The 20,878-nt window shown below is 35.3% G+C and overlaps 3 protein-coding genes across 4 annotated transcripts; 2 read left to right on the plus strand and 1 right to left on the minus strand.

Moving 5' to 3' along the window:
• The first annotated feature begins 582 nt into the window (after positions 1 to 582).
• LOC306866463 (galanin peptides-like) lies at positions 583 to 5,448 on the plus strand. Of its 2 annotated transcripts, XM_079411691.1 has the most exons (7): positions 583 to 632; positions 715 to 795; positions 2,245 to 2,299; positions 2,622 to 2,693; positions 4,028 to 4,114; positions 4,336 to 4,407; positions 5,191 to 5,448. In XM_079411691.1, the coding sequence occupies exons 2-7, from the start codon at positions 715 to 717 to the stop codon at positions 5,250 to 5,252; spliced, it is 429 nt and encodes a 142-aa protein (XP_079267817.1). In that variant the 5' UTR covers positions 583 to 632; the 3' UTR covers positions 5,253 to 5,448. The 2 variants fall into 2 exon arrangements, with proteins under 2 accessions (XP_079267817.1, XP_079267818.1); XM_079411692.1 differs by lacking the exon at positions 2,622 to 2,693.
• On the minus strand, positions 5,446 to 8,256 carry LOC306866461 (C-signal-like). Its single transcript, XM_079411689.1, has 6 exons — positions 7,653 to 8,256; positions 7,518 to 7,569; positions 6,345 to 6,532; positions 6,084 to 6,239; positions 5,896 to 6,006; positions 5,446 to 5,822 (listed from the first exon to the last, which is right to left on the minus strand). Exons 1-6 carry the CDS (start codon positions 7,797 to 7,799, stop codon positions 5,709 to 5,711), a joined length of 768 nt encoding a protein of 255 aa, XP_079267815.1. The 5' UTR covers positions 7,800 to 8,256; the 3' UTR covers positions 5,446 to 5,708.
• Positions 8,252 to 20,535, plus strand: LOC306866460 (uncharacterized protein). The gene is made up of 15 exons (XM_079411688.1): positions 8,252 to 8,408; positions 8,851 to 9,220; positions 9,340 to 9,438; positions 9,526 to 9,600; positions 9,970 to 10,147; positions 12,158 to 12,267; positions 13,249 to 13,319; positions 13,433 to 13,492; positions 13,676 to 13,778; positions 13,878 to 14,015; positions 14,112 to 14,230; positions 19,730 to 19,804; positions 19,883 to 19,937; positions 20,116 to 20,193; positions 20,281 to 20,535. Exons 2-12 carry the CDS (start codon positions 8,870 to 8,872, stop codon positions 19,764 to 19,766), a joined length of 1,341 nt encoding a protein of 446 aa, XP_079267814.1. The 5' UTR covers positions 8,252 to 8,408; positions 8,851 to 8,869; the 3' UTR covers positions 19,767 to 19,804; positions 19,883 to 19,937; positions 20,116 to 20,193; positions 20,281 to 20,535.
• The last annotated feature ends 343 nt before the right edge of the window (positions 20,536 to 20,878 follow it).

Here is a 20,878-nt window from a genome sequence, read left to right on the forward strand (position 1 = left end):
GTGCTATAAAGTGCCACGTGCTTTAAAAAATGCATACAAAGACTGCATTTGTAAAACCTAAGCACTTTTTCAGAGTATATTTAAAAAAAAAATTGTATTATTTCTCTCTCATTGAAAGAAAACTTAATTGTAAAATAACCTGACGTAAATCTAACATTTACTCATTTATTGGTCAACAATGACATTATTTCTTTAATCCTTTAGAAGCATCCTATATTTTAAGAGTATTTGAAGCTAAATAATATTTCTGTTATTGTAAAATGTGTGAGCTTATGCTGAGCTTGGAATGCCAAACTGGAAAATGTAAAATCCATAACATAATTTCCTTACATAGATCTGATGGGTGGTTCTTGAAGGTGAACTATATGGGACTTTTTTTTATGACAATACAATAATCAATAAGACGATAATTAAGTGATCCATAGACATAAACAGACTCGGTCGTTGGTAATTTGCTCTGGCGTCATTGATGAAGTGCCTGACGATGTCACCTTTTGATGTAAGTACGTCAGAGGTGAGACATTCCCTTTCAATAAAAGGCTCCGGATCCCAGGAGCATCAGAGGACCAGGAGCAAGGGATATTAGCCAACTAGTGTTTTTACTCTCCAAAGACCCAACTGATATACTCAGGGTAAGTTCTCAGACTTCTCCTTTCTGTTTTCTTCTGATTGTGCATGTTCTGTGTGTTTCATAATACTGATGCTGCTTTTCAGATGCACAAGTGTGTCGGTGGAGTTTGTGTGTCTCTTATTGTGTGCGCGGTTCTCACGGAAACACTCGGAATGGTGATTGCGGTAAGAGTTACTTTGATTCAAAATTATTCATATTTAATCCTGTATGTTTTAATGCAGCTATATTAAATCACGGAAAAGTTGAAACAGTGATTTCTTGAAGATATAGGAACTGTTCTGTGTAACAACACTCCCTTGAAACATCTTTAGGGGAGATCGGGACTAGTTGTCACATTTTCCCCTGAGTAAATTGTTCTCATAATTTCACGGCGGATTTTTTTAAAGACAATTTCTGTTTAAACACGCTACTTAAAATCTTGCCTCTAAATATTGAACATTTGCACTGTTGTTGCGTCAGAAAAAAAAGAACGCTCGTTTACTTTTGTGACAACATGCCCCAATACCTGGACATGCTGTCGCGCTGTAGTTGTCACAAAGGGATGCGGCATTAAATAGAATATTATATGGGTTTTCGGCAAAATTATTAAATTGCATAAATGTAAAGCGTAGCTTAAAATGTCAATAACAATAGCTGCTATGGAAAAATAAATATTGAAACACGTGTAGCCTACATTTATAACAAATAAAACACATAATAACTTGCCCCGACTTAGTTAAAATAGCCTACATTTGTTTTGGGAACACTAACCATTTAAGCTAGTTCAAAATCAGCATATAGTTGACAAATAAAAATGAGACTGTGTCCTATGGTGTGAAAAAAAAAGTACATACAAATAACATGAGAAAAATGTATCTTCATTCTTAGAGTTACAAATAGCATGAGAGATCTTCAATGTTAGAGGTTATTGTTAGTTTTTTTTTACATTTTTCCTTCACACCATAGGACACATTGATACATCAACATAGCTAAAACATGTTTTTTAAATGATTTTTTTTTTTTTTTTTTAATTTAAATGACACATTAAACAATTATTTTAAGATATAGGATATCGAACGATTATACAAAACTGTTGCAAAAGAAAACAATTATTTGTATAATTTCAATTTTGACTCAAAACCTGTTACTGAGATAGCCCCAGTCTCAACTACACTGTAAAATGTTTGTAATTTTTGCATAAAAAGGCTATAGCCTACAATAAAACTGTTAAAACTATAAATAGTTTAACATTGTTTAATAAAATTTCACAGTATTTTACTGTAAAACAACAAATGCAATTTTCTTTTGCAAGTAAAAATTATGACGAAAAACATTTACGTTTTTTTTGTTAGTTCAAGTAGATTGGTATATTAACATTATATCACTTAATAAAATATGTAAGTCACTTTGATAAAAGCGTCTGCTAAATGAATGTAAATATGCATTCGTAAAATAAGCATGCAGCCTATGTCATTCTGTAATATCTGAAACCATTTTTACAGTGAATTTCTGGCAACCACAGCTAACAGTTTTTAACCGTAAATAAAAAGGCTTTTTTTTTTTCTTTTTTTTTACAGTATATATTTATTAACTTGTACTTCCTATATTTATATATTAAATATTCTATAAAACAGGCAAAAGAGAAGAGAGGATGGACCCTCAACAGCGCTGGGTATCTCCTTGGTCCTCGTGAGTTCCCTATTACATCTTTTGTAGACTTTTTTTTGTCTTCTCCGATAATACCACTCTCTATCTTTCCCCATATCCATTTATTAAAAAACAGTTGCGTATGATTTATGTAACTGTTTTGACGTATAGGCCTACATTTTTTCTTCATTTATTTTCCTTTACTTTTGCTTTGAGCTCACAGGTCTGCTTTTTAAACCTTGGACTCTTTAGTTTGCCGTACTGTCTTTGCAGGCCTGTTCGCTCTCTTTGATGAAATGTGTTGGGGTACACTGATGTTGAGCTCACCTGTGTAGGTCAGTTACATAAGCTCCCTGTGTTTCAGGTCGTATTGATCACCTTATACAGATTAAGGATACTCCCAGTGCAAGGGGGAGAGAAGATCTGCTTGGTCAATGTAAGATAGCACCTGCAGGTTATTGAAGTCAGAGGAGGAATTGCTCTGTGGCGTTCCGCTCTTTGTGCTGTTTTGCATTGCTGGTGAAGTTTCCATTTGGCATGAATCAAAGAAAGATCTTTTCACTTAACTGGAAAGATCAATCATTGCTATTGTGCTGTTTGAGGGCATAATTTAGCAACATATTCTTTGTGCAAATGCATGAAGTATTCTTCATGAACTTTCTAAATACTGCCATATTACCTTAAAATCAAATATTAACACTAACCCATTTAGCAGCAGGTTTCTTTCTGAATATATAAGCTGTTTTCCTTTCACTCTTTTTATATCCTCTATCTTTCGCTTTACCCTCTGTCTCTGCTTGTCCACTTGCTGTGAGCTTTTGCTGTTGTTTTTGCTGTCAAACTGCTCTTTTTTGCTTTGGGTGCCCTTGTGAAAAAGGAGTACACTTTAGAATACTTTTAAAATGATTAGTTATGGAAATAATATACTTAAGTGCAAGTTTTTGGACACTTGCATATTTTTCGCAACTAAATTGAATATATTATAGTTTAAATTTATATTAAATGTGGTTAGTTGAACTTAAAAGTGCTTTTTTTACCCGCTTAAGTAGGATTTTAGTACATCTTTGAAATATGGTTGAAGTGTAGTTTCGAATGTAATGACAAGCATTTACAGTTATTAAAATATACTTTAATGCAATTTCTATTGAAACTTGTATGTCATGTATTTAAATATATTTGTTAGTATATTTAGTACATTTAAAATAAATTAACTTTAAATGTAATATAAAATAACGCACCACAGTTAAAATTATAATCAAGTATTTTACATGTGCTTACTAGTCACACGTCAAAATAAGTTCTTTAAAGCACAACAAAAGATTATTAAAACCTGAATTGACATGTACTTTAAGGTACAATTTATATTACAATTACAGTGCAATTTTTAAAAGTACTTAAGTGTGTTAATAAACAGTCATGAGAGATGACTTTCTTTAATTTATGTAATATCATCTGCAAATACAGATGCTAAAAATATACTTCTAAGATTTGAAGTATACACTAAAAGTACACTTCTTTTTCACAAGCGTGTGAGCGTGTGCTTTGCATTGCAACAAAAAAGCAATTCCATGACTCAATTCCTGCAGGTTGCTCTACTCAATCTGTCCCAAAAAAACAGAAACCAAACAAAAAAGATATTCCTCGGATAATGACTTGTCGGATTAGGAACATATGTGTGCCACAGGCAGGGCGTCAGGGTCTGACGGCGTGGTGCTCAGTGGGCTGTTCAAATGATCAATGTGATTATGTGTGGTTTTGCTTTGTGATCAGATGCCATAGACAGCCACAGGAGCCTTAGCGACAAGCACGGAGTGGCAGGCAAGAGAGAAATGCCCATAGAGGAAGATTTCAAGACAGGTAAGAAACATGCACCGCCTGTAGGGACTCATCAGTGTGAAAACCCAATTTGTGTTAATTAAGATCATTGTTCTACATGGTTTATCAGACTCTCTAAAGGCTGGGACGTTGATTACACTATTCATTTATCGTTAATGTACTTTCACAGATGTTGTGGTAAGGCTTTGGAAGTAAAATAATAACTTAAAATTACCTTATAAAATCTTGTTTTTGCTTTTTAGCAGCTCTGAGGATAGCAGATGAAGACATTGTCCACACTATTATAGACTTTCTTTCTTATCTCAAATTAAAAGGTAAGTGCAGTTATTATTTATTTTATTAGAGATTTTTTTTTAATCAGATTTATGAAACTAAAATAAAGATATATCAACTTCAAATTGCTGGGAGTATAGTATATATATGTGTGTGTGTGTGTATATATATATATATATATATATATAGTATATAAATTTTTAAATAAATACTTTTATTCAGCAAAGATGCATTGTTAATCAAAAGAGACATACATTATAAATCAGCCCCTTTTGATTAAATTAATTAAATTTCTAATTATTTTATTTTTGAAGGATCATGTTATACTGAAATATTAAATAAAATTATTTTATTTTTACCGGAGTAATTTTTTTTTTTTTAAATTGTAATGATATTTGGCTATACTACAGGGATTTTTCCCATTATTATTATTTTTTTGTTCAAAAACTAAAAAAAAAAAAGTTTTCAGTTTTCAGTCATTTTTTGTTGTTGTGTTGGCCTATTGAAATTCTTATGCTGTGTTACTGTTAACCATTCAATCCAGTCATTCCATCTTAAATTCAAATGTGTCCTGTTAGTCTTGACCAGTTCATTTCAAATTACAAAGCAGAATTAAATTAATACATTTAGAATTCACCTCTGACTTCTACCACTAACTGAAACCATCAAAATATTAATAAACAGACACATAAAAGACAAGCAATATATATACCGTGCAATTCTGAATAACCATCTCTGTAGATTTGAGGCAAATAAGAGCTTAATTTGACTGCAAGAAAGTGAATTGTTCTAATTTTCACATTTGTACTTACTTCATCTTGCAGAACTCGGAGCTCTCGACAGTCTGCCTTCCTCTCTTACGTCAGAGGAAATAAGTCAACCCTAATTTCGACCGAATCCAGCACTGACCTCCACCGCACCCGGCTGAACTCGCTCTCAGAGGCTGTATTAACGTTCAACGTCTTCTCCACCGCACTGTTCTCGACACGCTAAACTCTCAATATTACCACGCAACTTTAATCTGTCACAATCACTTGATGGCTGATGTGGAGATGGATTCAAAAATAAAACTCATAAATGGCATTCGACTCACCTTACTGTCTGTCTTATCTTTTATTTTATATTCATAGAAAAGGCAATAACCATGATAAAGTATAAACACACCCCTGTAACCTTTCATAACGATTCAATTCTCCAAAGACCTAAGGTTACTTCACTATTTTACTTCTTGGTCAGTACATACAGGTGGAAACATGAATAATTAATATGGCAGGCTGTTTCTCTGGTCTTAGCTTCTCAGCGGTCATCTGGCACTCGGGCAGTGTGACACACAATATGGAGATCACCAGGGTAAGCTTTTCCCAGTGTAGTCCACATATCCACCATGATGCTTCTCCGTTAATCCAGAAATGACAGACAGCACTGATGATATGCTCTCCTCTGGGCTCAAAGGTGCCTTCAAACACAAGAAAATGGGTTAAAACAAAGCCATTTGTATTAAGACAATTGAAAAACACATTCAGACTCACCATTGGTCCGCCCATATCAGTGCGCACCCAACCAGGGTGAAGGGCGAAGCATAAGATCTTCTCAGCTTCCAGATCGACAGCCAAACACCTTGTAACCATATTCAAGGCACTCTAGAATATGTCAAAAATCAAAGTTAAGTACTTTATATAGAAGTCATCATTTTTCCCACAAACCAACTAAAAAGTACCTTAGATGCCCTGTATGCGTAACTCTTGAAGCTCGCACCCTCGCCCCAGTTGAGCTGCACAGATCCCAGGACGGACGACACATTGATCACCGCGGCTCTCTGGATTCCCACATCACTGCCTTCAGCTGCTGCCCTTCTCAACAACGGCAGGAAAGCCTAAAAAAGATAATGGGGTATTCAAATGAATAATCACTAAAAAATAAAATACCGTTATTATAGATTATAGTCGCTTTTGGATGGTAATTAATCCAGTCATATTACCCTGGTCACAAAAAGAGGAGCCACTGTGTTACTCTCATAGGTTTTCATCATGGCATCTCGAGTGACCGTGTCCAGTTCAGACGCTATATTAATCGCCGCATTATTAATTAAGCAGTTCAAACCATCTGCGCCCACGATGGATTCCACTGACTGCGCTGCTGCATCCACACTGCTGTCACTTGTCACATCTGAAATAATAAAGACAGACTGATTTGTGAATCCATTTGATCCGATTCATTAAAAAGAAGCGACTCAAAAGACCAATTTGCTTTCAAATCAACCATCTCAATGGCTTATTTATATACACAGAAGAGACAAGAAACTAATGAAATATTCTATGGAAGAGCATAACCAGAAAACGTATTCACTACACAACCTTCTGTTACTTATGCAGGACCAGTATTATGATTGTTAACTAAAACTATTAAAAATTGTTTTAAGCCATTTAAATAATGCTTGGAATTAACCAACTAGATGGCAAGTGACATAAATAAGTTCAGATTTAAACTTGAACTTAAATAAATGACAAAAAATGTAAATGCACATAACAAAATTACTAAAACTGAACATATAAAAATGAAAGAGTTATAAGAGTGTATAAAATGCTCATATAAAATATGAATATATACTATAATAGCATATAAATAATACAATCATAATTTGAAAAACACCATTTAAAACCCTCCTGATATTCCCATGATTTCCAGAAACGTTATTTATTTATTTTCCTATAAATAACAATTACATAAATATAATTTGGACTTTCTATATTTAGTTTATCATGGAATAAATAGTTTTTTTGTGGAAATAAAACAGTATGTGTGTCCATGTCAATAAGAATCACCTTTGTCTTTTGTCTCCACCTACTGGACATATATAAGAACTGCTCTTCACTAGTATATTATTTCAATGTGATTTATGTATTATAGTGGATGTTAAGTGGTTTTTAAAATACATTATTGTTTTAATTATTAAATAATAATGCATGTTTTATTTTTTTGAATGTATAATTTAAATATATATATATATATATATATATATATATATATATATAGTCAGTGAACTAAACACAAACAGAATTCTATACAAATATCTTCTTGATGATGATGCAGAAGTGGAATATTTCATTGAATAATTCTCTTATATTTTGTTAAGCGTGCCAATGCAACTCACCTAGAGGCAAAACATGAACGTCTGGATGCGATTTGGCGAGTTCTTGAAGTTCCTGACAAAGACAGCAAACCATAATCACTAGTTAAGCCACATGTTTATGGTGCACAGATGCTATGGTGCACTGTGATGACCTACCTTTGCAGCGGCTGGATTCCGCGCGGTTGCTATGATCTTTTGGGGTCTGTTCGGCGAATCGAGCAGCTGTCGGACCATTTGCAGTCCGAGACCTCTGTTTGCCCCTGTGATGAGCACCGAGTGACACTTTGAGAAGTTGACCTTCATCTTCAAGACGTGGGCAGCACTCCAAGCGCGCTCTCTTAAGTGCAGCTGGAGGCGGGGTTAGTTTCATAAGCGTCCAAACATGAGCTAATGCATTAAAAATTAGAGGGGAAGGTGAAGTTGCTAAATTTTCTTGCTTTTGTAATGGTTGTGTGAAAATGCGTCGTTAAATCATCTTAATGTGAAGAGTTCAGATGCAAAAACCTCTAAGTGCCATCTGAAATTTTCATCTAAAATGAGCATTTTTATCAGGCTCCTATGTTTAGGTTCAGTAATTTTACTCTAGTGGCAATGTATAGGTCCCTGTCTATGCAATAAAAATAAAATAACTGAACATAAATATAGCAGCCTGATAAAAATTCGACTGAACTCTGAACTCTTCATTTATTGTTTACAAAGCGGATTTACAAAATAAAACATAATTATGTGAAATACAGATGCGCGCGCCCTCTCGCGGTGTTTATGCGCGTGAGCTCAAATCCTGTTAAGTTCGCGCTTTTCTACAGTATTTGAAACATCGAAAAACATATCCAAAACTCTTATACAGTTTTAGATAAGTTCATTTTTGTTCATTTAAGTGGTCAAAATACGCATTTCGCGCTTAGTTATCTGGTAAGTATATCATAATGATCTGATATTTTACTAATATTTTGAGGTGGATGAATGATTAGCTAAATCGCTAGCAAAACCAGTTCACCTCAAAGTTAGTAAACTAAACATCTTATTTAAATATTTGGTTATCTATATATATATTGTATTAAACACATTTTTGATAGCTTTTTAGCTCAACACAAAATAAATGTATTAAGAATGGAAGAGTATAACTAACGTTAGAAAAATGTATATTCACTATAACTACGTAGTCGGGACCAGTGTTGTTATTTTTTTAATAATAATAATTGTAACTGAAATAAAAGAAATATCTTAAAATTAAAGATTTATAAGAACGACAAAAGCACAGAACTACAAAAATTTTTAATTAAACTGTTTTCTAACATTTTTATACAGCATCTTTAGATTAACATTGTTTTCTTAAATGCCTGTGTGATTCCAGCGCCATCTAGAGTAGGAGAATGAATGAGTTGGAGGACCAAGAGTACATCTACAAAAGAGACTTGTCTGAAGGGTCTCTTGTTCCTTTACACCACACTCATGAAAGTCCTAGAATGGCAAATCTCATCAGTCATGGGATGCATTCAGTACCGGGATACTCCAGGATGGAAGAATCCTTACAGGAGGACGCCTACACCACTTACAGGATTCTTCCACAGCTAACATGTGATCCTTTGCCTCCAGTGGCCCACTTCAGCTCAGCGTCCTATCCTGAATACTTACTGGCTCAGTCTAGCCATTATCAGCATGTACTAGGCCAACCGTACAGCTCCTGGCCATCCCAGGAGGCTTTTCATTATGGCATGTCATCAGTGAGTGTGCACTATTTTCTATGTGAAATCTGAAATTAGAACCGAACACATAAAGCAAACATGTTATGTCTTCAACTCATTCAATAAGTAAAACTTTTGCTGAATTCTTTCTCTCATAGGGAGAGATCTGTCGAGCTGTCACCAGTATCAGCTCTGATGGTGCAGATGTTTACAGTCTGGAGGGTTATTCTACACATCAAGGATTCAGACATCATGATGTAATATGCAATCTGAAGATGTTGGTGTCATGTATGTGAAGCTTGGTTCAAAGGGACTTAATGGCTTATGCGTATATAATTTTTCAGAGAAATCAGCCTCATGCTCTTCTTGTGTCGCCTCGTGACCAGAAGCTTCCAGATGAGACGTCCAATATTTGTCAGGTATTATCTCTCTCAAATGCCCTATATATATATATATACATATATATTATTGCCACAAACAAACACACGTCATAATTCTTATTATTCTCTCAAAAAATGATAAAAAAAAATCAGTCATGGTTCAAACATCTAGTAGCATAATAAAATATTTGTCATATATATGTGGTTTTCAAAAGAAAATTAATGGACGAAAGATCCTTCATTTTTCCAAACAATAAAAGACCTGTTTTTAAAATCATTATATTTGCATTTTCATCGGATGCCACTAGTCATAAATTAGTCAGAGTGTCAGGGGCTGATTGTGCCAGATTTTAGATAAATAAAAATGAAGCCATTTCAAAATTGATGAAATGGGCCATCTTCTCTGAGATGTTACAGCCAGTGCAGGTTGTGTGTGATGTGACCGGAGGAGGGCAGGTCGTCGTGCTGAACCATTGCAGTCCTGATCAGATTCCTCACTCTCTGTTGACGGATCTCAACACAGTGTCTCTGCCAAAGCCGTCTGAGCAGAGCTACCCTACTGAGGACCACTCACCCACTGGAAAAGGTGAAACGATTATACTTGAACGATTACAAAATGTAGACCTTTTAATTCGTTTAATGTATTTTTTTATTCACGCAGTTTTCATAATTGATTTTTTTCCCCTGAGGTTTATGTGTAATGCTCATCAAGGATTTTTGGTGCCAAAACCATGATAATTTAGTGTTTCGTGGCCATTTTCCATGCTTCCCATGCTCCTTAGAGTTGAACAGGCCTTATTTTGTTGCTGTGCCTTTCAGTCTTCTATATAAATAATCCTTTTTGCATGTAAAATGAAATGCATTTATTGTTGTTAAAAATAAACTCAAGCATTTTTAAAGCTAATTGAAATTATCAATGCAGGGCTGTACGTTAACTTTTTTGCACGTAGTACTGGTGGTACAGAGGTTGAAAGCTTTGTAGCACAGGCCAAATAGTTGTAGCACAATTTAGGGGTGGGCGATATGGCAAAAAATATCATATCACAATTTTTTTCAGGAATATCATGATTCACGATTTTAATCACGATTCTTTGCCATTTTCCCTATTGTAAAAAAAAACTTTCAAGGTAACAAAATAAAAAAGAATGGCAGACATTTAGGCCAAAATGGGCAAAGATAAAAATCTTTGTCATTATTTTATCTTTGTTATTAGAAAATAAGAACAAAGATATACATTACTAACACAATACCAATATACAATATACAAATAAAACAAACAGTGCTTTATTTTTCAGGTAGAGTATTTAGCAGTAGCCTAACATTCAAGAAATCGAATGAACAAATATTAAAATAAAACACTATAGACACTATATGCATCAATTAGACATTTTTAAAGCAACTGTATTAAAGTTCATCAGTCATGAGCAGTGAGTGATTTTTCTCTGTTTTGTTGTTTTATTAACATTAAAAGAATACTTCACCCAAAAATGAAAATTCTGTCATAGTGTTTAATTTTTATACCATCATTTACTCACTCTCAAGTTGTTTTAATCCTCAATTAGTTTCTGTCTTCTTTTGAACATATGTCATTTTGAAGAATGTGGGTAACCAAGCAGTTGCCGGTCCACAGCGACTTCCATAGTATTTTTCCCACTTATATCAAAGCCATTGGGGACCAGCTACTGTTTGGTTACCCACATTCTTTTTTTGTTTTTTTTTGTGTTCAGCACAAGACATGGGTTTGGGACAACATGTGAGCGAGTAAATAATGACAGAAATACAATTTTTGGGTAAACTATTCCTTTAATGACAAGCGGCAGCATGTTTAGTTCTGTTGCTTTAAGACCTGCACGCATCAGTTTCTTTCTCAACTGTTTACTTTCATCTTAGACATAACTGTGTTTATATGTAAACCTTATGTGTTTTTTGACAGTATTAGACGCAAAATCAATCAGACGCGAAAGACAACTTAGTCCAGGCGCTGTTATAGTGTGCGGTGTTCGCACGCTTCATGTAAGAGCTCAGAAATGCGCACATCAGAAAAGCATGTGTATAAAATGTTTAACCGGCAAGGCTTTAAAGCAGATGTAAATAAATTAGTTTTGTGATTGGGCACAAGTGCAGTGTCCGATGAGTGTAACTCTACTACAGAGTTATGTATGTCGCATTGTACAGTAATTGAGGCGGAGGAGCCAGAACTGCTTCTAATATAATATGCGCTGTAGCATGATACTTCAATATTTCTTCAAAAGCATATAGACATTTTAATCATCCACAATCAAAATTGGCACACCCCTAACTGCCAAGTATAATCAATCTCTCACACACACACACACACACACACACAAACAAGCACACTGAAATCACTTCACACTATTAAGAGGCTGTGTTATGAACAAGCTAAATTGTATCGCACGCGTGCTACAGTGGTAAATTTATTCATCGCACAGACCAGATATTTCGTAGCACATGCAACATATATGTCGCACTGTACAGCCCTGTAATTATTACATTAATAAACATATTATTATATCTACTATGAGGTTAGTAGATATTAGTTGAATGTACTGTTGAAGTATTTGAATGTCCTGTCCAGCATCAGATGCCGGACATTTGGAGAAGATCGCGTCCACTGGACTGCCTCAGACCCACAAGACATCTGCAGGTGTCACATTCAACCTCGCACCAGGACCTTATGCTTCACAGGTAGTTTTGCTGGGAAACTGCATCAGTCAGTTTGAAACATGGAGTAAATGGTTAGAATGTATCATATTGCATATATATATATATATATATATATATATATATATATATATATATATATATATATAGGCCTATACTTACATAATCAGTAAATCTCATGAGGAAATGTTTGCCATACATTGCCCCCCCTCCTCCCAAAAGAAACTGCTTAAAACACTTTTAACACAATTAATTGAATTGTGACATTACTTTCATTATGCAAAATGATCCATAAAAAGGTATTACATATTTGTGAGTGGATTAGCTGTTCATTTGTAGGCAAAATTAGAGTCTTATCTATTCAGAGGTGTTTTCAATCAATGAGATTGGATGACAGTCAGGTGTCATTGACGGTCCTGTTTTATTTAAAGAATAGGGATCTATCAATATGATCTTCACAACACGTTTGTATAATTTACTGTATAATGCAACATGTTTGTATGGTAATTCAAGATCATTGTAATACTCCATGAGGTTACAAAGGAACCCAGAGTAACTTCTAAGCAACTAAAGGCCTCTCTCACATTGATTAATGTTAATGTTTATGAGTCCACCATCAGGAGAACACTGAACATCTATGGTGTGCATGGCAGAGTTGCAAGGAGAAAGCCATTGCTCTCCAAAAAGAACTTTGCTGCCTAAAGATCATGTGGACAAGCCAGAGGGCTATTGGAGAAATGTTTTGTAGACAGATGAGACCAAAATATAACTTTTTGGTTTAAATGAGAAGTGTTATGTTTGGAGAAAGAAAAACACTGCATTCCAGCATAAGAACCTTATCAGTCCGAGAACTGAATCTCAAGAGAAAGTGGGTCATGCAGGAAGACAACAACCCCAAACACACAATTTGTTCGACCGCCTCAATCCTGTTAAAATGTTGTGGAAGGACCTGAAGTTAAAATTAACTTGAAATTAATAAATTATTTTTTTTTAATTTTTTTTTAGCTTCATCAGGCGCTTTGCCCTACTCAGATTGTAGAACTGGAAGAGGAAGGACAGACCAAAGGACGTAGACGGTATGAGTGTCATTACTATAAAACCTCATGGCTCTCACATTCATTCTTGACGACTGACCTGTAATTTTTGTAAAAAAGTTAAAATTATGGGATAACTTTTCTTTGTTTATTAGTGTGAAGTGGGAAAAATCAAAGCGACCCTGCAACTGCACAAAATCTCAGTGTCTGAAACTGTAGGTATTTTCTTGATTTTTTTGTTTGCCTTTCATTTGTTCAAATGTAACCTCTACTGAGTCATGGATGCGTTGCCCAACAAATTTATTTGCTTTGGTCACGATGACTGATGCCTCTGTACAAAAATAACTGCTATGTCCCAACCATGAAAAATCAGCTCTTACCAAATAATTTCTTTGCAGTTATTGTGAATGTTTTGCGAACGGAGATGTCTGCAACAACTGCAAATGCTTAAACTGCTACAATAATACTGAATATAACTTGGAGAGATCCCAGGCTATAAAGGTCAACCACATGACAGAAACCTCTTAAAATAAACCAACTTAATGATCTCTTTGACTAGATGCCATGGATAAAATTCTTATATTCTATATTTTCTTTTAGGCCTGTCTGGACAGGAATCCAGGGGCTTTTCGGCCTAAGATTGGCAGTAGGAAACAGGGGAATGTGAAGGGATGTCACACAAAAGGCTGCAACTGCAAGCGTTCAGGCTGCCTGAAGAACTACTGCGAGTGTTATGAGGTAAGCTGACCTGATAAGTAGTAATACATGCATAATGCATATAGTGCTTCAATAGTGTATTTATTTGGAGCCACTCTACACTACAATTCCACACAGGCCAAAATCATGTGCACGTCCACCTGTAAGTGTGTGGGCTGCCGAAACTATGAAGAAAGTCCTTCGAAGAAGAGCTCTGAGTGGGACAGGCCTGACTCCAGCTTCTACTACCCAACCAGGTACATGTGATACCATTGTAATACTAATCATGTAAAAAAAATAAAAATGAAATAATGTTTCCAGTGTTTTTAATTTTTTTATTTAATTTCTTAAAAAAATTAAATCAAAACACTAGGAACTGTTGGCTTGTCTTGTCAAAGACTTGCAAATTATACATATACACACACCCTCCAAAAGTATTGGAACAGTAAGGCCAATTCCTTTATTTTTGCTGTAGACTGTTTTTTTTTTAAGTCTAGACTTAAAACACATCTTTATTCTATGGCCTTTCCTGAATTTTAATTTATGGATTAGCATTGTTATCTTGGATTTTAATTTGTATTTTATTTTATACATTACTGTATTTTATGATTGTTTTGTACAGCACTTTGGTCAGTGTAAGCTGAATTTAAATGTGCTCTATAAATAAAATTTACTTACTGTAAACATTTGGGTTTGACATCAAAAGATGAATATGAGATGAGAGATTAACATTTCAGCTTTTATTTACAGGTATTTTCATCTGGATCTGATACACAACTTAGAAGATAGCACCTTTTGTTTGAACCCACCCATTTTTCATTTGAGCAAAAGTATTGGAACATGTGACTGACAGGTGTGTTTTGTTGCCCTGGTGTGTCCTATTAATTGATTATTCAAACAATAAATAGCACTGAATGTCTGCGCTCAGTTTCAGATCCGTGCAGACTGCATTTATAGTTAGTTAGACGTGCAACCAACATGAAAACCAGAGAGGTGTCTATGGGTGAAAAACGAGCAATTGTGAAGCTGAGAGAAGATGAAAAATCAATCAAACCATTGCACAAACACTGACAATAGCAAGTACAACAATTTGGAATCTCCTGAGGAAGAAATAAACCACTGGTGTACTAAGTAACACACCTCAAACGGGTAGATCAAGGAAAACATCTGCAGTTGATGACAGAAACATTGTGACCCCTAAAACAACTGTTAGTGACATCAGCAACAACCTCCAGAGGGCAGGAGTGAAGGTATCACAATCTACTGTTCGCAGAAGACTTCATGAACAAAAGTACAGAGGCTACACCCAGGGCCATAGCCAGGATTTTTCAAATACCGAGGTCATTTTTTCTAACCCCCCCCACACACACACCGGTGCGGTGGCTTCACTTTTATGACGTCATGAGCTATCCAGTTCTCTATTATAGATCAGTGGATTCTAATGACAAATGAAACTTAGCGCTTGACAGTGCTGAACAGTCTGCCACTGACACACACAGGCTCACCTTCTCTCCTACTCTTTCCCTGCCCTTCTGTTGTTGGCTTTTTAAAACTTAATTTAGTTTGATGCAAGTTCCTCTTCATGTCTGCATTTCGCTCAAGACCACACTACGATCGATGTACTGAGCTTACGTGAAAAAACATACGGCTTTCCCGCCTCTCTGAATCTGTAGCCTAGGTAACGTGACGTCAAGTGCCGCTGCCTGCAAAGACAGATAGAGGCGGAGATTTCACCTGAGAGATTAGACGGAGAATGTGAATTTAATTGGGAGAAAATACAGACGACATAAATGGATTCGGACACGGACCGGGTTCTGTGTTTGGCATTGATCATCACTGCTGGATTGACTAATTTGAAATTCCGCGAAAGAATACCGAGGACATGACCTCGGTGTCCTCAATGGTAGATACGGCACTGGCTACACCAGAAGATGCAAACCACTCATTAGCAAGAAGAATAGGAGACGAGCCTCAAAAATTCTGGGACAAGGTTTTATGGACTGATTTTATGGACCAAAGTGATGGAAAGGCTAAAGTTTGGAGAAAGAAAGGATCTGCTCATGATCCCAAACATACAAGCTCATCTGAAACACAGTGTACACAGGTGTACATTATAGTACACATTACACAAGTAATGTAATGGCTTGGGCTTTCACCGCTTCTTCTGGGACAGGCTCATTAATCTTCATTAATGATGTAACACATGATGGCAGCAGCAAAATTAACTCAGAAGTCTACAGAAATATTTTGTCTGATAATTTACAGAAAGATGCAACCAAACTGATTGGGAGATCCTTCATCATGCAGCAAGATAATGACCCAAAACATGGTGCCAAAACAACAAAGGAGTTCATCAGGGGCAAGAAGTGGAAGGTTTTAGACTGGCCAAGTCTATCTCCACACTTAAACCCTGTAGAGTATGCATTTTACCTGCTAAAGAAGAGACTGAAGGGAGTAACCCCCCAAAACTGAAAGAGGCTGCGGTGAAAGCCTGGAAAAGCATCACAAAAGAAGAATGCAAAAGTTTGGTGATGTCAATGGGTCACAGGCTTGATGCAGTTATTGAAAGCAAAGGATTTGCAACTAAATATTAAGTCTTTTTCACTTTAATCTATGTTAATTCTATCTGTTCCAATACTTTTGGTAACATGAAAAATGAGTGGGTTCAAACAAAAGGTGCTATCTTCTAAGTTGTGTATCAGATCCAGATGAAAATACCTGTATATAAAAGCTGAAATGTTAATCTCTCATCTCATATTCATCTCTTGATGTCAAACCCAAATGTTTTCAGTCTACAGCAAAAATAAAGGAATTGGCCTTACTGTTCCAATACTTTTGGAGGGCACTGTGTGTATATATATATATATATATACGTTTGTTACTGAGAGTTTAATGTTCATTACTCTAATATTCAGTGTTACATGACCCATCAGAAATCATTGTAATATGCTGATTTTGTAATTTTTTCATGATTCTTTGATGTACAGAAAGTTGACTGAACATCATTTATTTGAAAGATTTTTTATATAAATGTCTTTACTGTCACTTTTGATCAGTTTAATGTGTCCTTGTTGAAAAAGTATTTCTTTCTTTCTTTCTTTCTTTTAAATCATATTCACCCCAGACTTTTGAATGGTAGTGTCTCCAAGATGCCTCAAGAAACCTACCTGCAGAGCTTGCGTAAAAATGCTGTAAAATGAGGATGCTGTCAAAATAATGTCATAAATAGATTTTCTTAATCAATTAAGTTCTATTAAATCAAATCAACATTTGGTGTGAGCATCCTTTGCGTTTAAAGTAGCGTTTACCCTAGGTGCACTTGCACATAGTTTTTCAGGGAGCTTTGCAGGTAGGTTTCTTGAAGCATCTTGGAGACGTTGCCACAGTTCTTCTAGGTTTATTCTGTCTCAGTTTGTTCTGTTTCTTCATGTCATTCCAGACAGACTGGATGATGATGAGATCAGATCTCTGTGTGGAGCACTGGCTGTTGTTAGACTCCTTGTGCAAACAAAAATCTCACTGGATTATTACAATTAATGGCAAAATTAATGTTTGGAAATGGACACTGATATTTCCTACTGACACACTGCAGCAAAAGATAACTGACTTAAAACCATTTTTTAGCTGGTGAAAAAAATACTCTGTTCTAATCATTTTGGCCAACACTGTATATCAAAAATACAGTATTATATATACACCTCACTTCCGCTATATTGTGTATCAATGTGGTCTTTTAGTAGGAGTTTCCCTCCCACCTCCACTTCCTCTGTGTGACACCACAAGCACATATGCAGTTAGATTCATTCACAGCAATAAGTGGTACGGTCAGCTATGTCATATCGATTATATTGTAAGAGTAAAAATAAGAGCCCAAGACTTTCAAGGTTGATCCTTTGTAGATCATGTGAATCAAGAGGCCTTCAGTGTCACTTCAAGACTGATTGGACATGGGTTTCTGTGAACTGTTAGCCCACATTTATGGCAACACTGTAAACTAGCCCAACGTGATTGAGGTTACAGGCTACTGTTTGTGTCGTGCTTTGTTGGTTGTTTTTCAAATGGTAGTAAATGAGAGCAGTAGGGTTTTATTATTCCTTTGGTCACTGAGGGTGTCTCTGTTGATAGGAGTCCTCTGGTGTGCATCACGCCCGATGTAGTGGAAGCCACATGCGGCTGTCTCCTCGCCCAGGCTGAAGAGGCAGAGAAGGAAGGGTACACTTCGGCTCACACTGAGAGAATGATTTTGGAGGAGTTCGGCCAGTGTCTGACGCAGATTATCCGATCAATATTCAAATCCACCAGCGTGCAATTCAATGAATAGCTGGGGAACAAATGCTCAGTGTTACGATTGATCCAGATGTGTTTTGGTTACCAACAAGTGTTTGTTTTCATTTACCTCAACATTAAGAGATGTTATAAAAATTAACATCCTCACGACTTGAATAGCACATTTTATTTATTTATTTACCTTTATTTTATTTTCATTCCCACCACTTCACATCGGCTGGATTTTAATTGAACATTTTATTTATATTTAAATATATTATTGAAAAATGATTTAAATTATTTTTTGTTATTTAAATTATTCCAACCACGTTTTTATTGGCAGTATGTTGATATTATTGTAAATTATATTGTATTTATAGCCAAAGAAAGCTGAATCTTTGACAAAACCTTACTTTTAAACAATTTGAACATGAGCAATGTTTACATTGTTTTTTTCTACATTACCTGTTGCTTGTTCTGGAATATTTTATCCTGTTTGGAAACTTGATATCGGTTCTTGCATTACAAATTTAGCATATACATATTTTTGACATTTGCAGTTGTTTTTCTGTAATGGAGCTGTCACTGTGTTTTTTCTGTGTCCGTATTTATTTATTTAAATATAAATGGTATGTTACTTAAAAAATTATTAAAATATTTATTATTTATAAAAAAAAAATTGGATCTCCATTCATTCCCACCGCGTCACATCTAAATGATTTTAATTGAACATTTTATTAATATTTATATATTTTAATATAAATAATAGTATAATTTATATTACCTTATTTATAATACCACATAACCTGCTGCTTGTCCTGAATCCTTTTTCTACTGTTTGAAAACTTGATCTCGGTTCATGTGTCAGGGAATTTCGGTCAGGTTCCATGCATTAGAAATTTAGTGTGGCATTTTCATTTTGCCATTTGTGTATGTTTTTCTGTAATGGAGATGTCACTGCATTCATGCATCAGTGACTTTTTTTTCTATTTCAATGATATATAAATAAATTGATTGACATCCTGCTCAAATGCCACTTTAGCAAAAATTTGACCACTACTTATGCAGGCAACTCAGTTCAAGCCATTTTGGATTCAAGGTTGAGACACTCTTAGGAAAAACCTGTGTTTTTCTTGTGTGTAGAATTTTAGAAACACAGCTGTAGGGTAAACCTCACCATATTGATTTTCATTATGGTAGATGCTCTTGACGTCAGGCTTTTGTGCAGGTTAATGTAGAGAGCGTTCCCATGATAGGACAAGGTGCAAGCAAGTGATGTCTCTCACAGGGGGTTGTATCGAACCTTGGGTCCTGTTGTTAAAGAAGGATATAAATAGAGGAGTAGAGAACTGGACCGTACAGATTTGTTTAGATCTTCTGATCAAAAACCATTCTTGATCCAACAAAAATGGTAAATATGCATATACCTATTTTTATGTGAATACATTAGCGTAGAATAACATAATTTTCCATCTATTTTCTTTTCATAGATACCAAGAATTTGGATTTTATGGACGTGCACAGTGATATTTTTACTGGTCAGAGAGTGTCATTGCATTCAAAAGGTACGTTTTTTTGAGTGTTAAATACTTTTTATTATGATTACGTATGCTGTTTCTTTTGCTGTTTATATCTTTTAATAGACCACGCTATCTAAGAACTGGGGACCACAGTCAATGCTATACCTAAAGGGAAAACGTGAGTGTTATCTGGCCTCCCTAATACTCTTGAAGTAATCAAATCGATTGCCTGTTAATGCTGATCCTGAGTGTTTGTTTTAGCTGATAATCTTCCATTTGAAACTGTGATATGAATAGAAGTGTCCAGATTTTGATTGCTTGCCATATTTGTATTGAATTTCCCTTTCTCCCCCCAGATGGAAGACGGTTTGTTCCTGACATTGATGATATTATTTCAAGTTCAGGGTTGAAAAGCTGGTACGCAGTTCTCAAAGGTGTGGATCAATACTTTCTTAATATGTGAAATGGGTGCGGATGCTATAGATAAATTAATTCATTTTGACTGCTGTGTTTTCTTAAAGGGTTTCAGAAACTGAAGTCGCTGAATGCAAGAAAACAATCAGGATTGTTCACAATGCAGAACTTTGTTATCCGTTAACTTTTTGTTTGCTGGGTCTGTACAGTGTGCCATATTTTGTAATGTTTAAGATTCAAAATAAATCTATTTAAGTCAAATACGTGGGAGAATTCTTAAAATGTATTTATTTTGCTGTTTAGATAGGCCTTTATATCTTTTAGGATTGATGTTCTGACAGTGGTGTTAGTCATGTTTTTATAAAAAATAAAGTTATAAATCAAACTTTGGTTGACTTAAGATAACATTCACACTGAAGCTGACTCACATGCCTAGTTGTCCACATTTGTTTCAGTGGCTTTTCACTTTTAGTTGCACTTTTCTTAATAAACTGAAGTCATTGTATGTACATATACAGACATAAATCCATGCAACCCAGCTGAGGTACTTTAGTTTAGATGACCTTAAATATACCTCTGATTCGCTGCCAAAGTCCAACAGCTGCAAAAGGTGAAATCAGATCATGTGAGCCAGACGTGTCGCCTGCTCAGAGAGCAATGGCTCCTTTCACTGCCCTCAAATGCACTTCAGTTTATTCAATGAAT

The sequence above is a fragment of the Barbus barbus genome (genome assembly GCF_936440315.1).
Source record: "Barbus barbus genome assembly, chromosome: 48".
Lineage (NCBI taxonomy): Eukaryota > Metazoa > Chordata > Actinopteri > Cypriniformes > Cyprinidae > Barbus > Barbus barbus.

Excerpts from the sequence above, each read along its gene's own strand:
- LOC306866463 (XM_079411691.1), top strand. The coding sequence starts at position 715 with ATGCACAAGTGTGTCGGTGGAGTTTGTGTGTCTCTTATTGTGTGCGCG. Across the intron at positions 2,694-4,027 it reads AGAAGATCTGCTTGGTCAAT|ATGCCATAGACAGCCACAGG; the intron begins GTAAGATAGCAC and ends CTTTGTGATCAG. Across the intron at positions 4,408-5,190 it reads TTCTTATCTCAAATTAAAAG|AACTCGGAGCTCTCGACAGT; the intron begins GTAAGTGCAGTT and ends TTCATCTTGCAG.
- LOC306866461 (XM_079411689.1), bottom strand. The coding sequence starts at position 7,799 with ATGAAGGTCAACTTCTCAAAGTGTCACTCGGTGCTCATCACAGGGGCA. Across the intron at positions 6,007-6,083 it reads ACGCATACAGGGCATCTAAG|AGTGCCTTGAATATGGTTAC; the intron begins GTACTTTTTAGT and ends GACATATTCTAG. Across the intron at positions 5,823-5,895 it reads CTGATATGGGCGGACCAATG|GCACCTTTGAGCCCAGAGGA; the intron begins GTGAGTCTGAAT and ends TTGTGTTTGAAG.
- LOC306866460 (XM_079411688.1), top strand. The coding sequence starts at position 8,870 with ATGAATGAGTTGGAGGACCAAGAGTACATCTACAAAAGAGACTTGTCT. Across the intron at positions 13,779-13,877 it reads AGAGATCCCAGGCTATAAAG|GCCTGTCTGGACAGGAATCC; the intron begins GTCAACCACATG and ends ATTTTCTTTTAG. Across the intron at positions 14,231-19,729 it reads AGCTTCTACTACCCAACCAG|ATACCAAGAATTTGGATTTT; the intron begins GTACATGTGATA and ends TTCTTTTCATAG.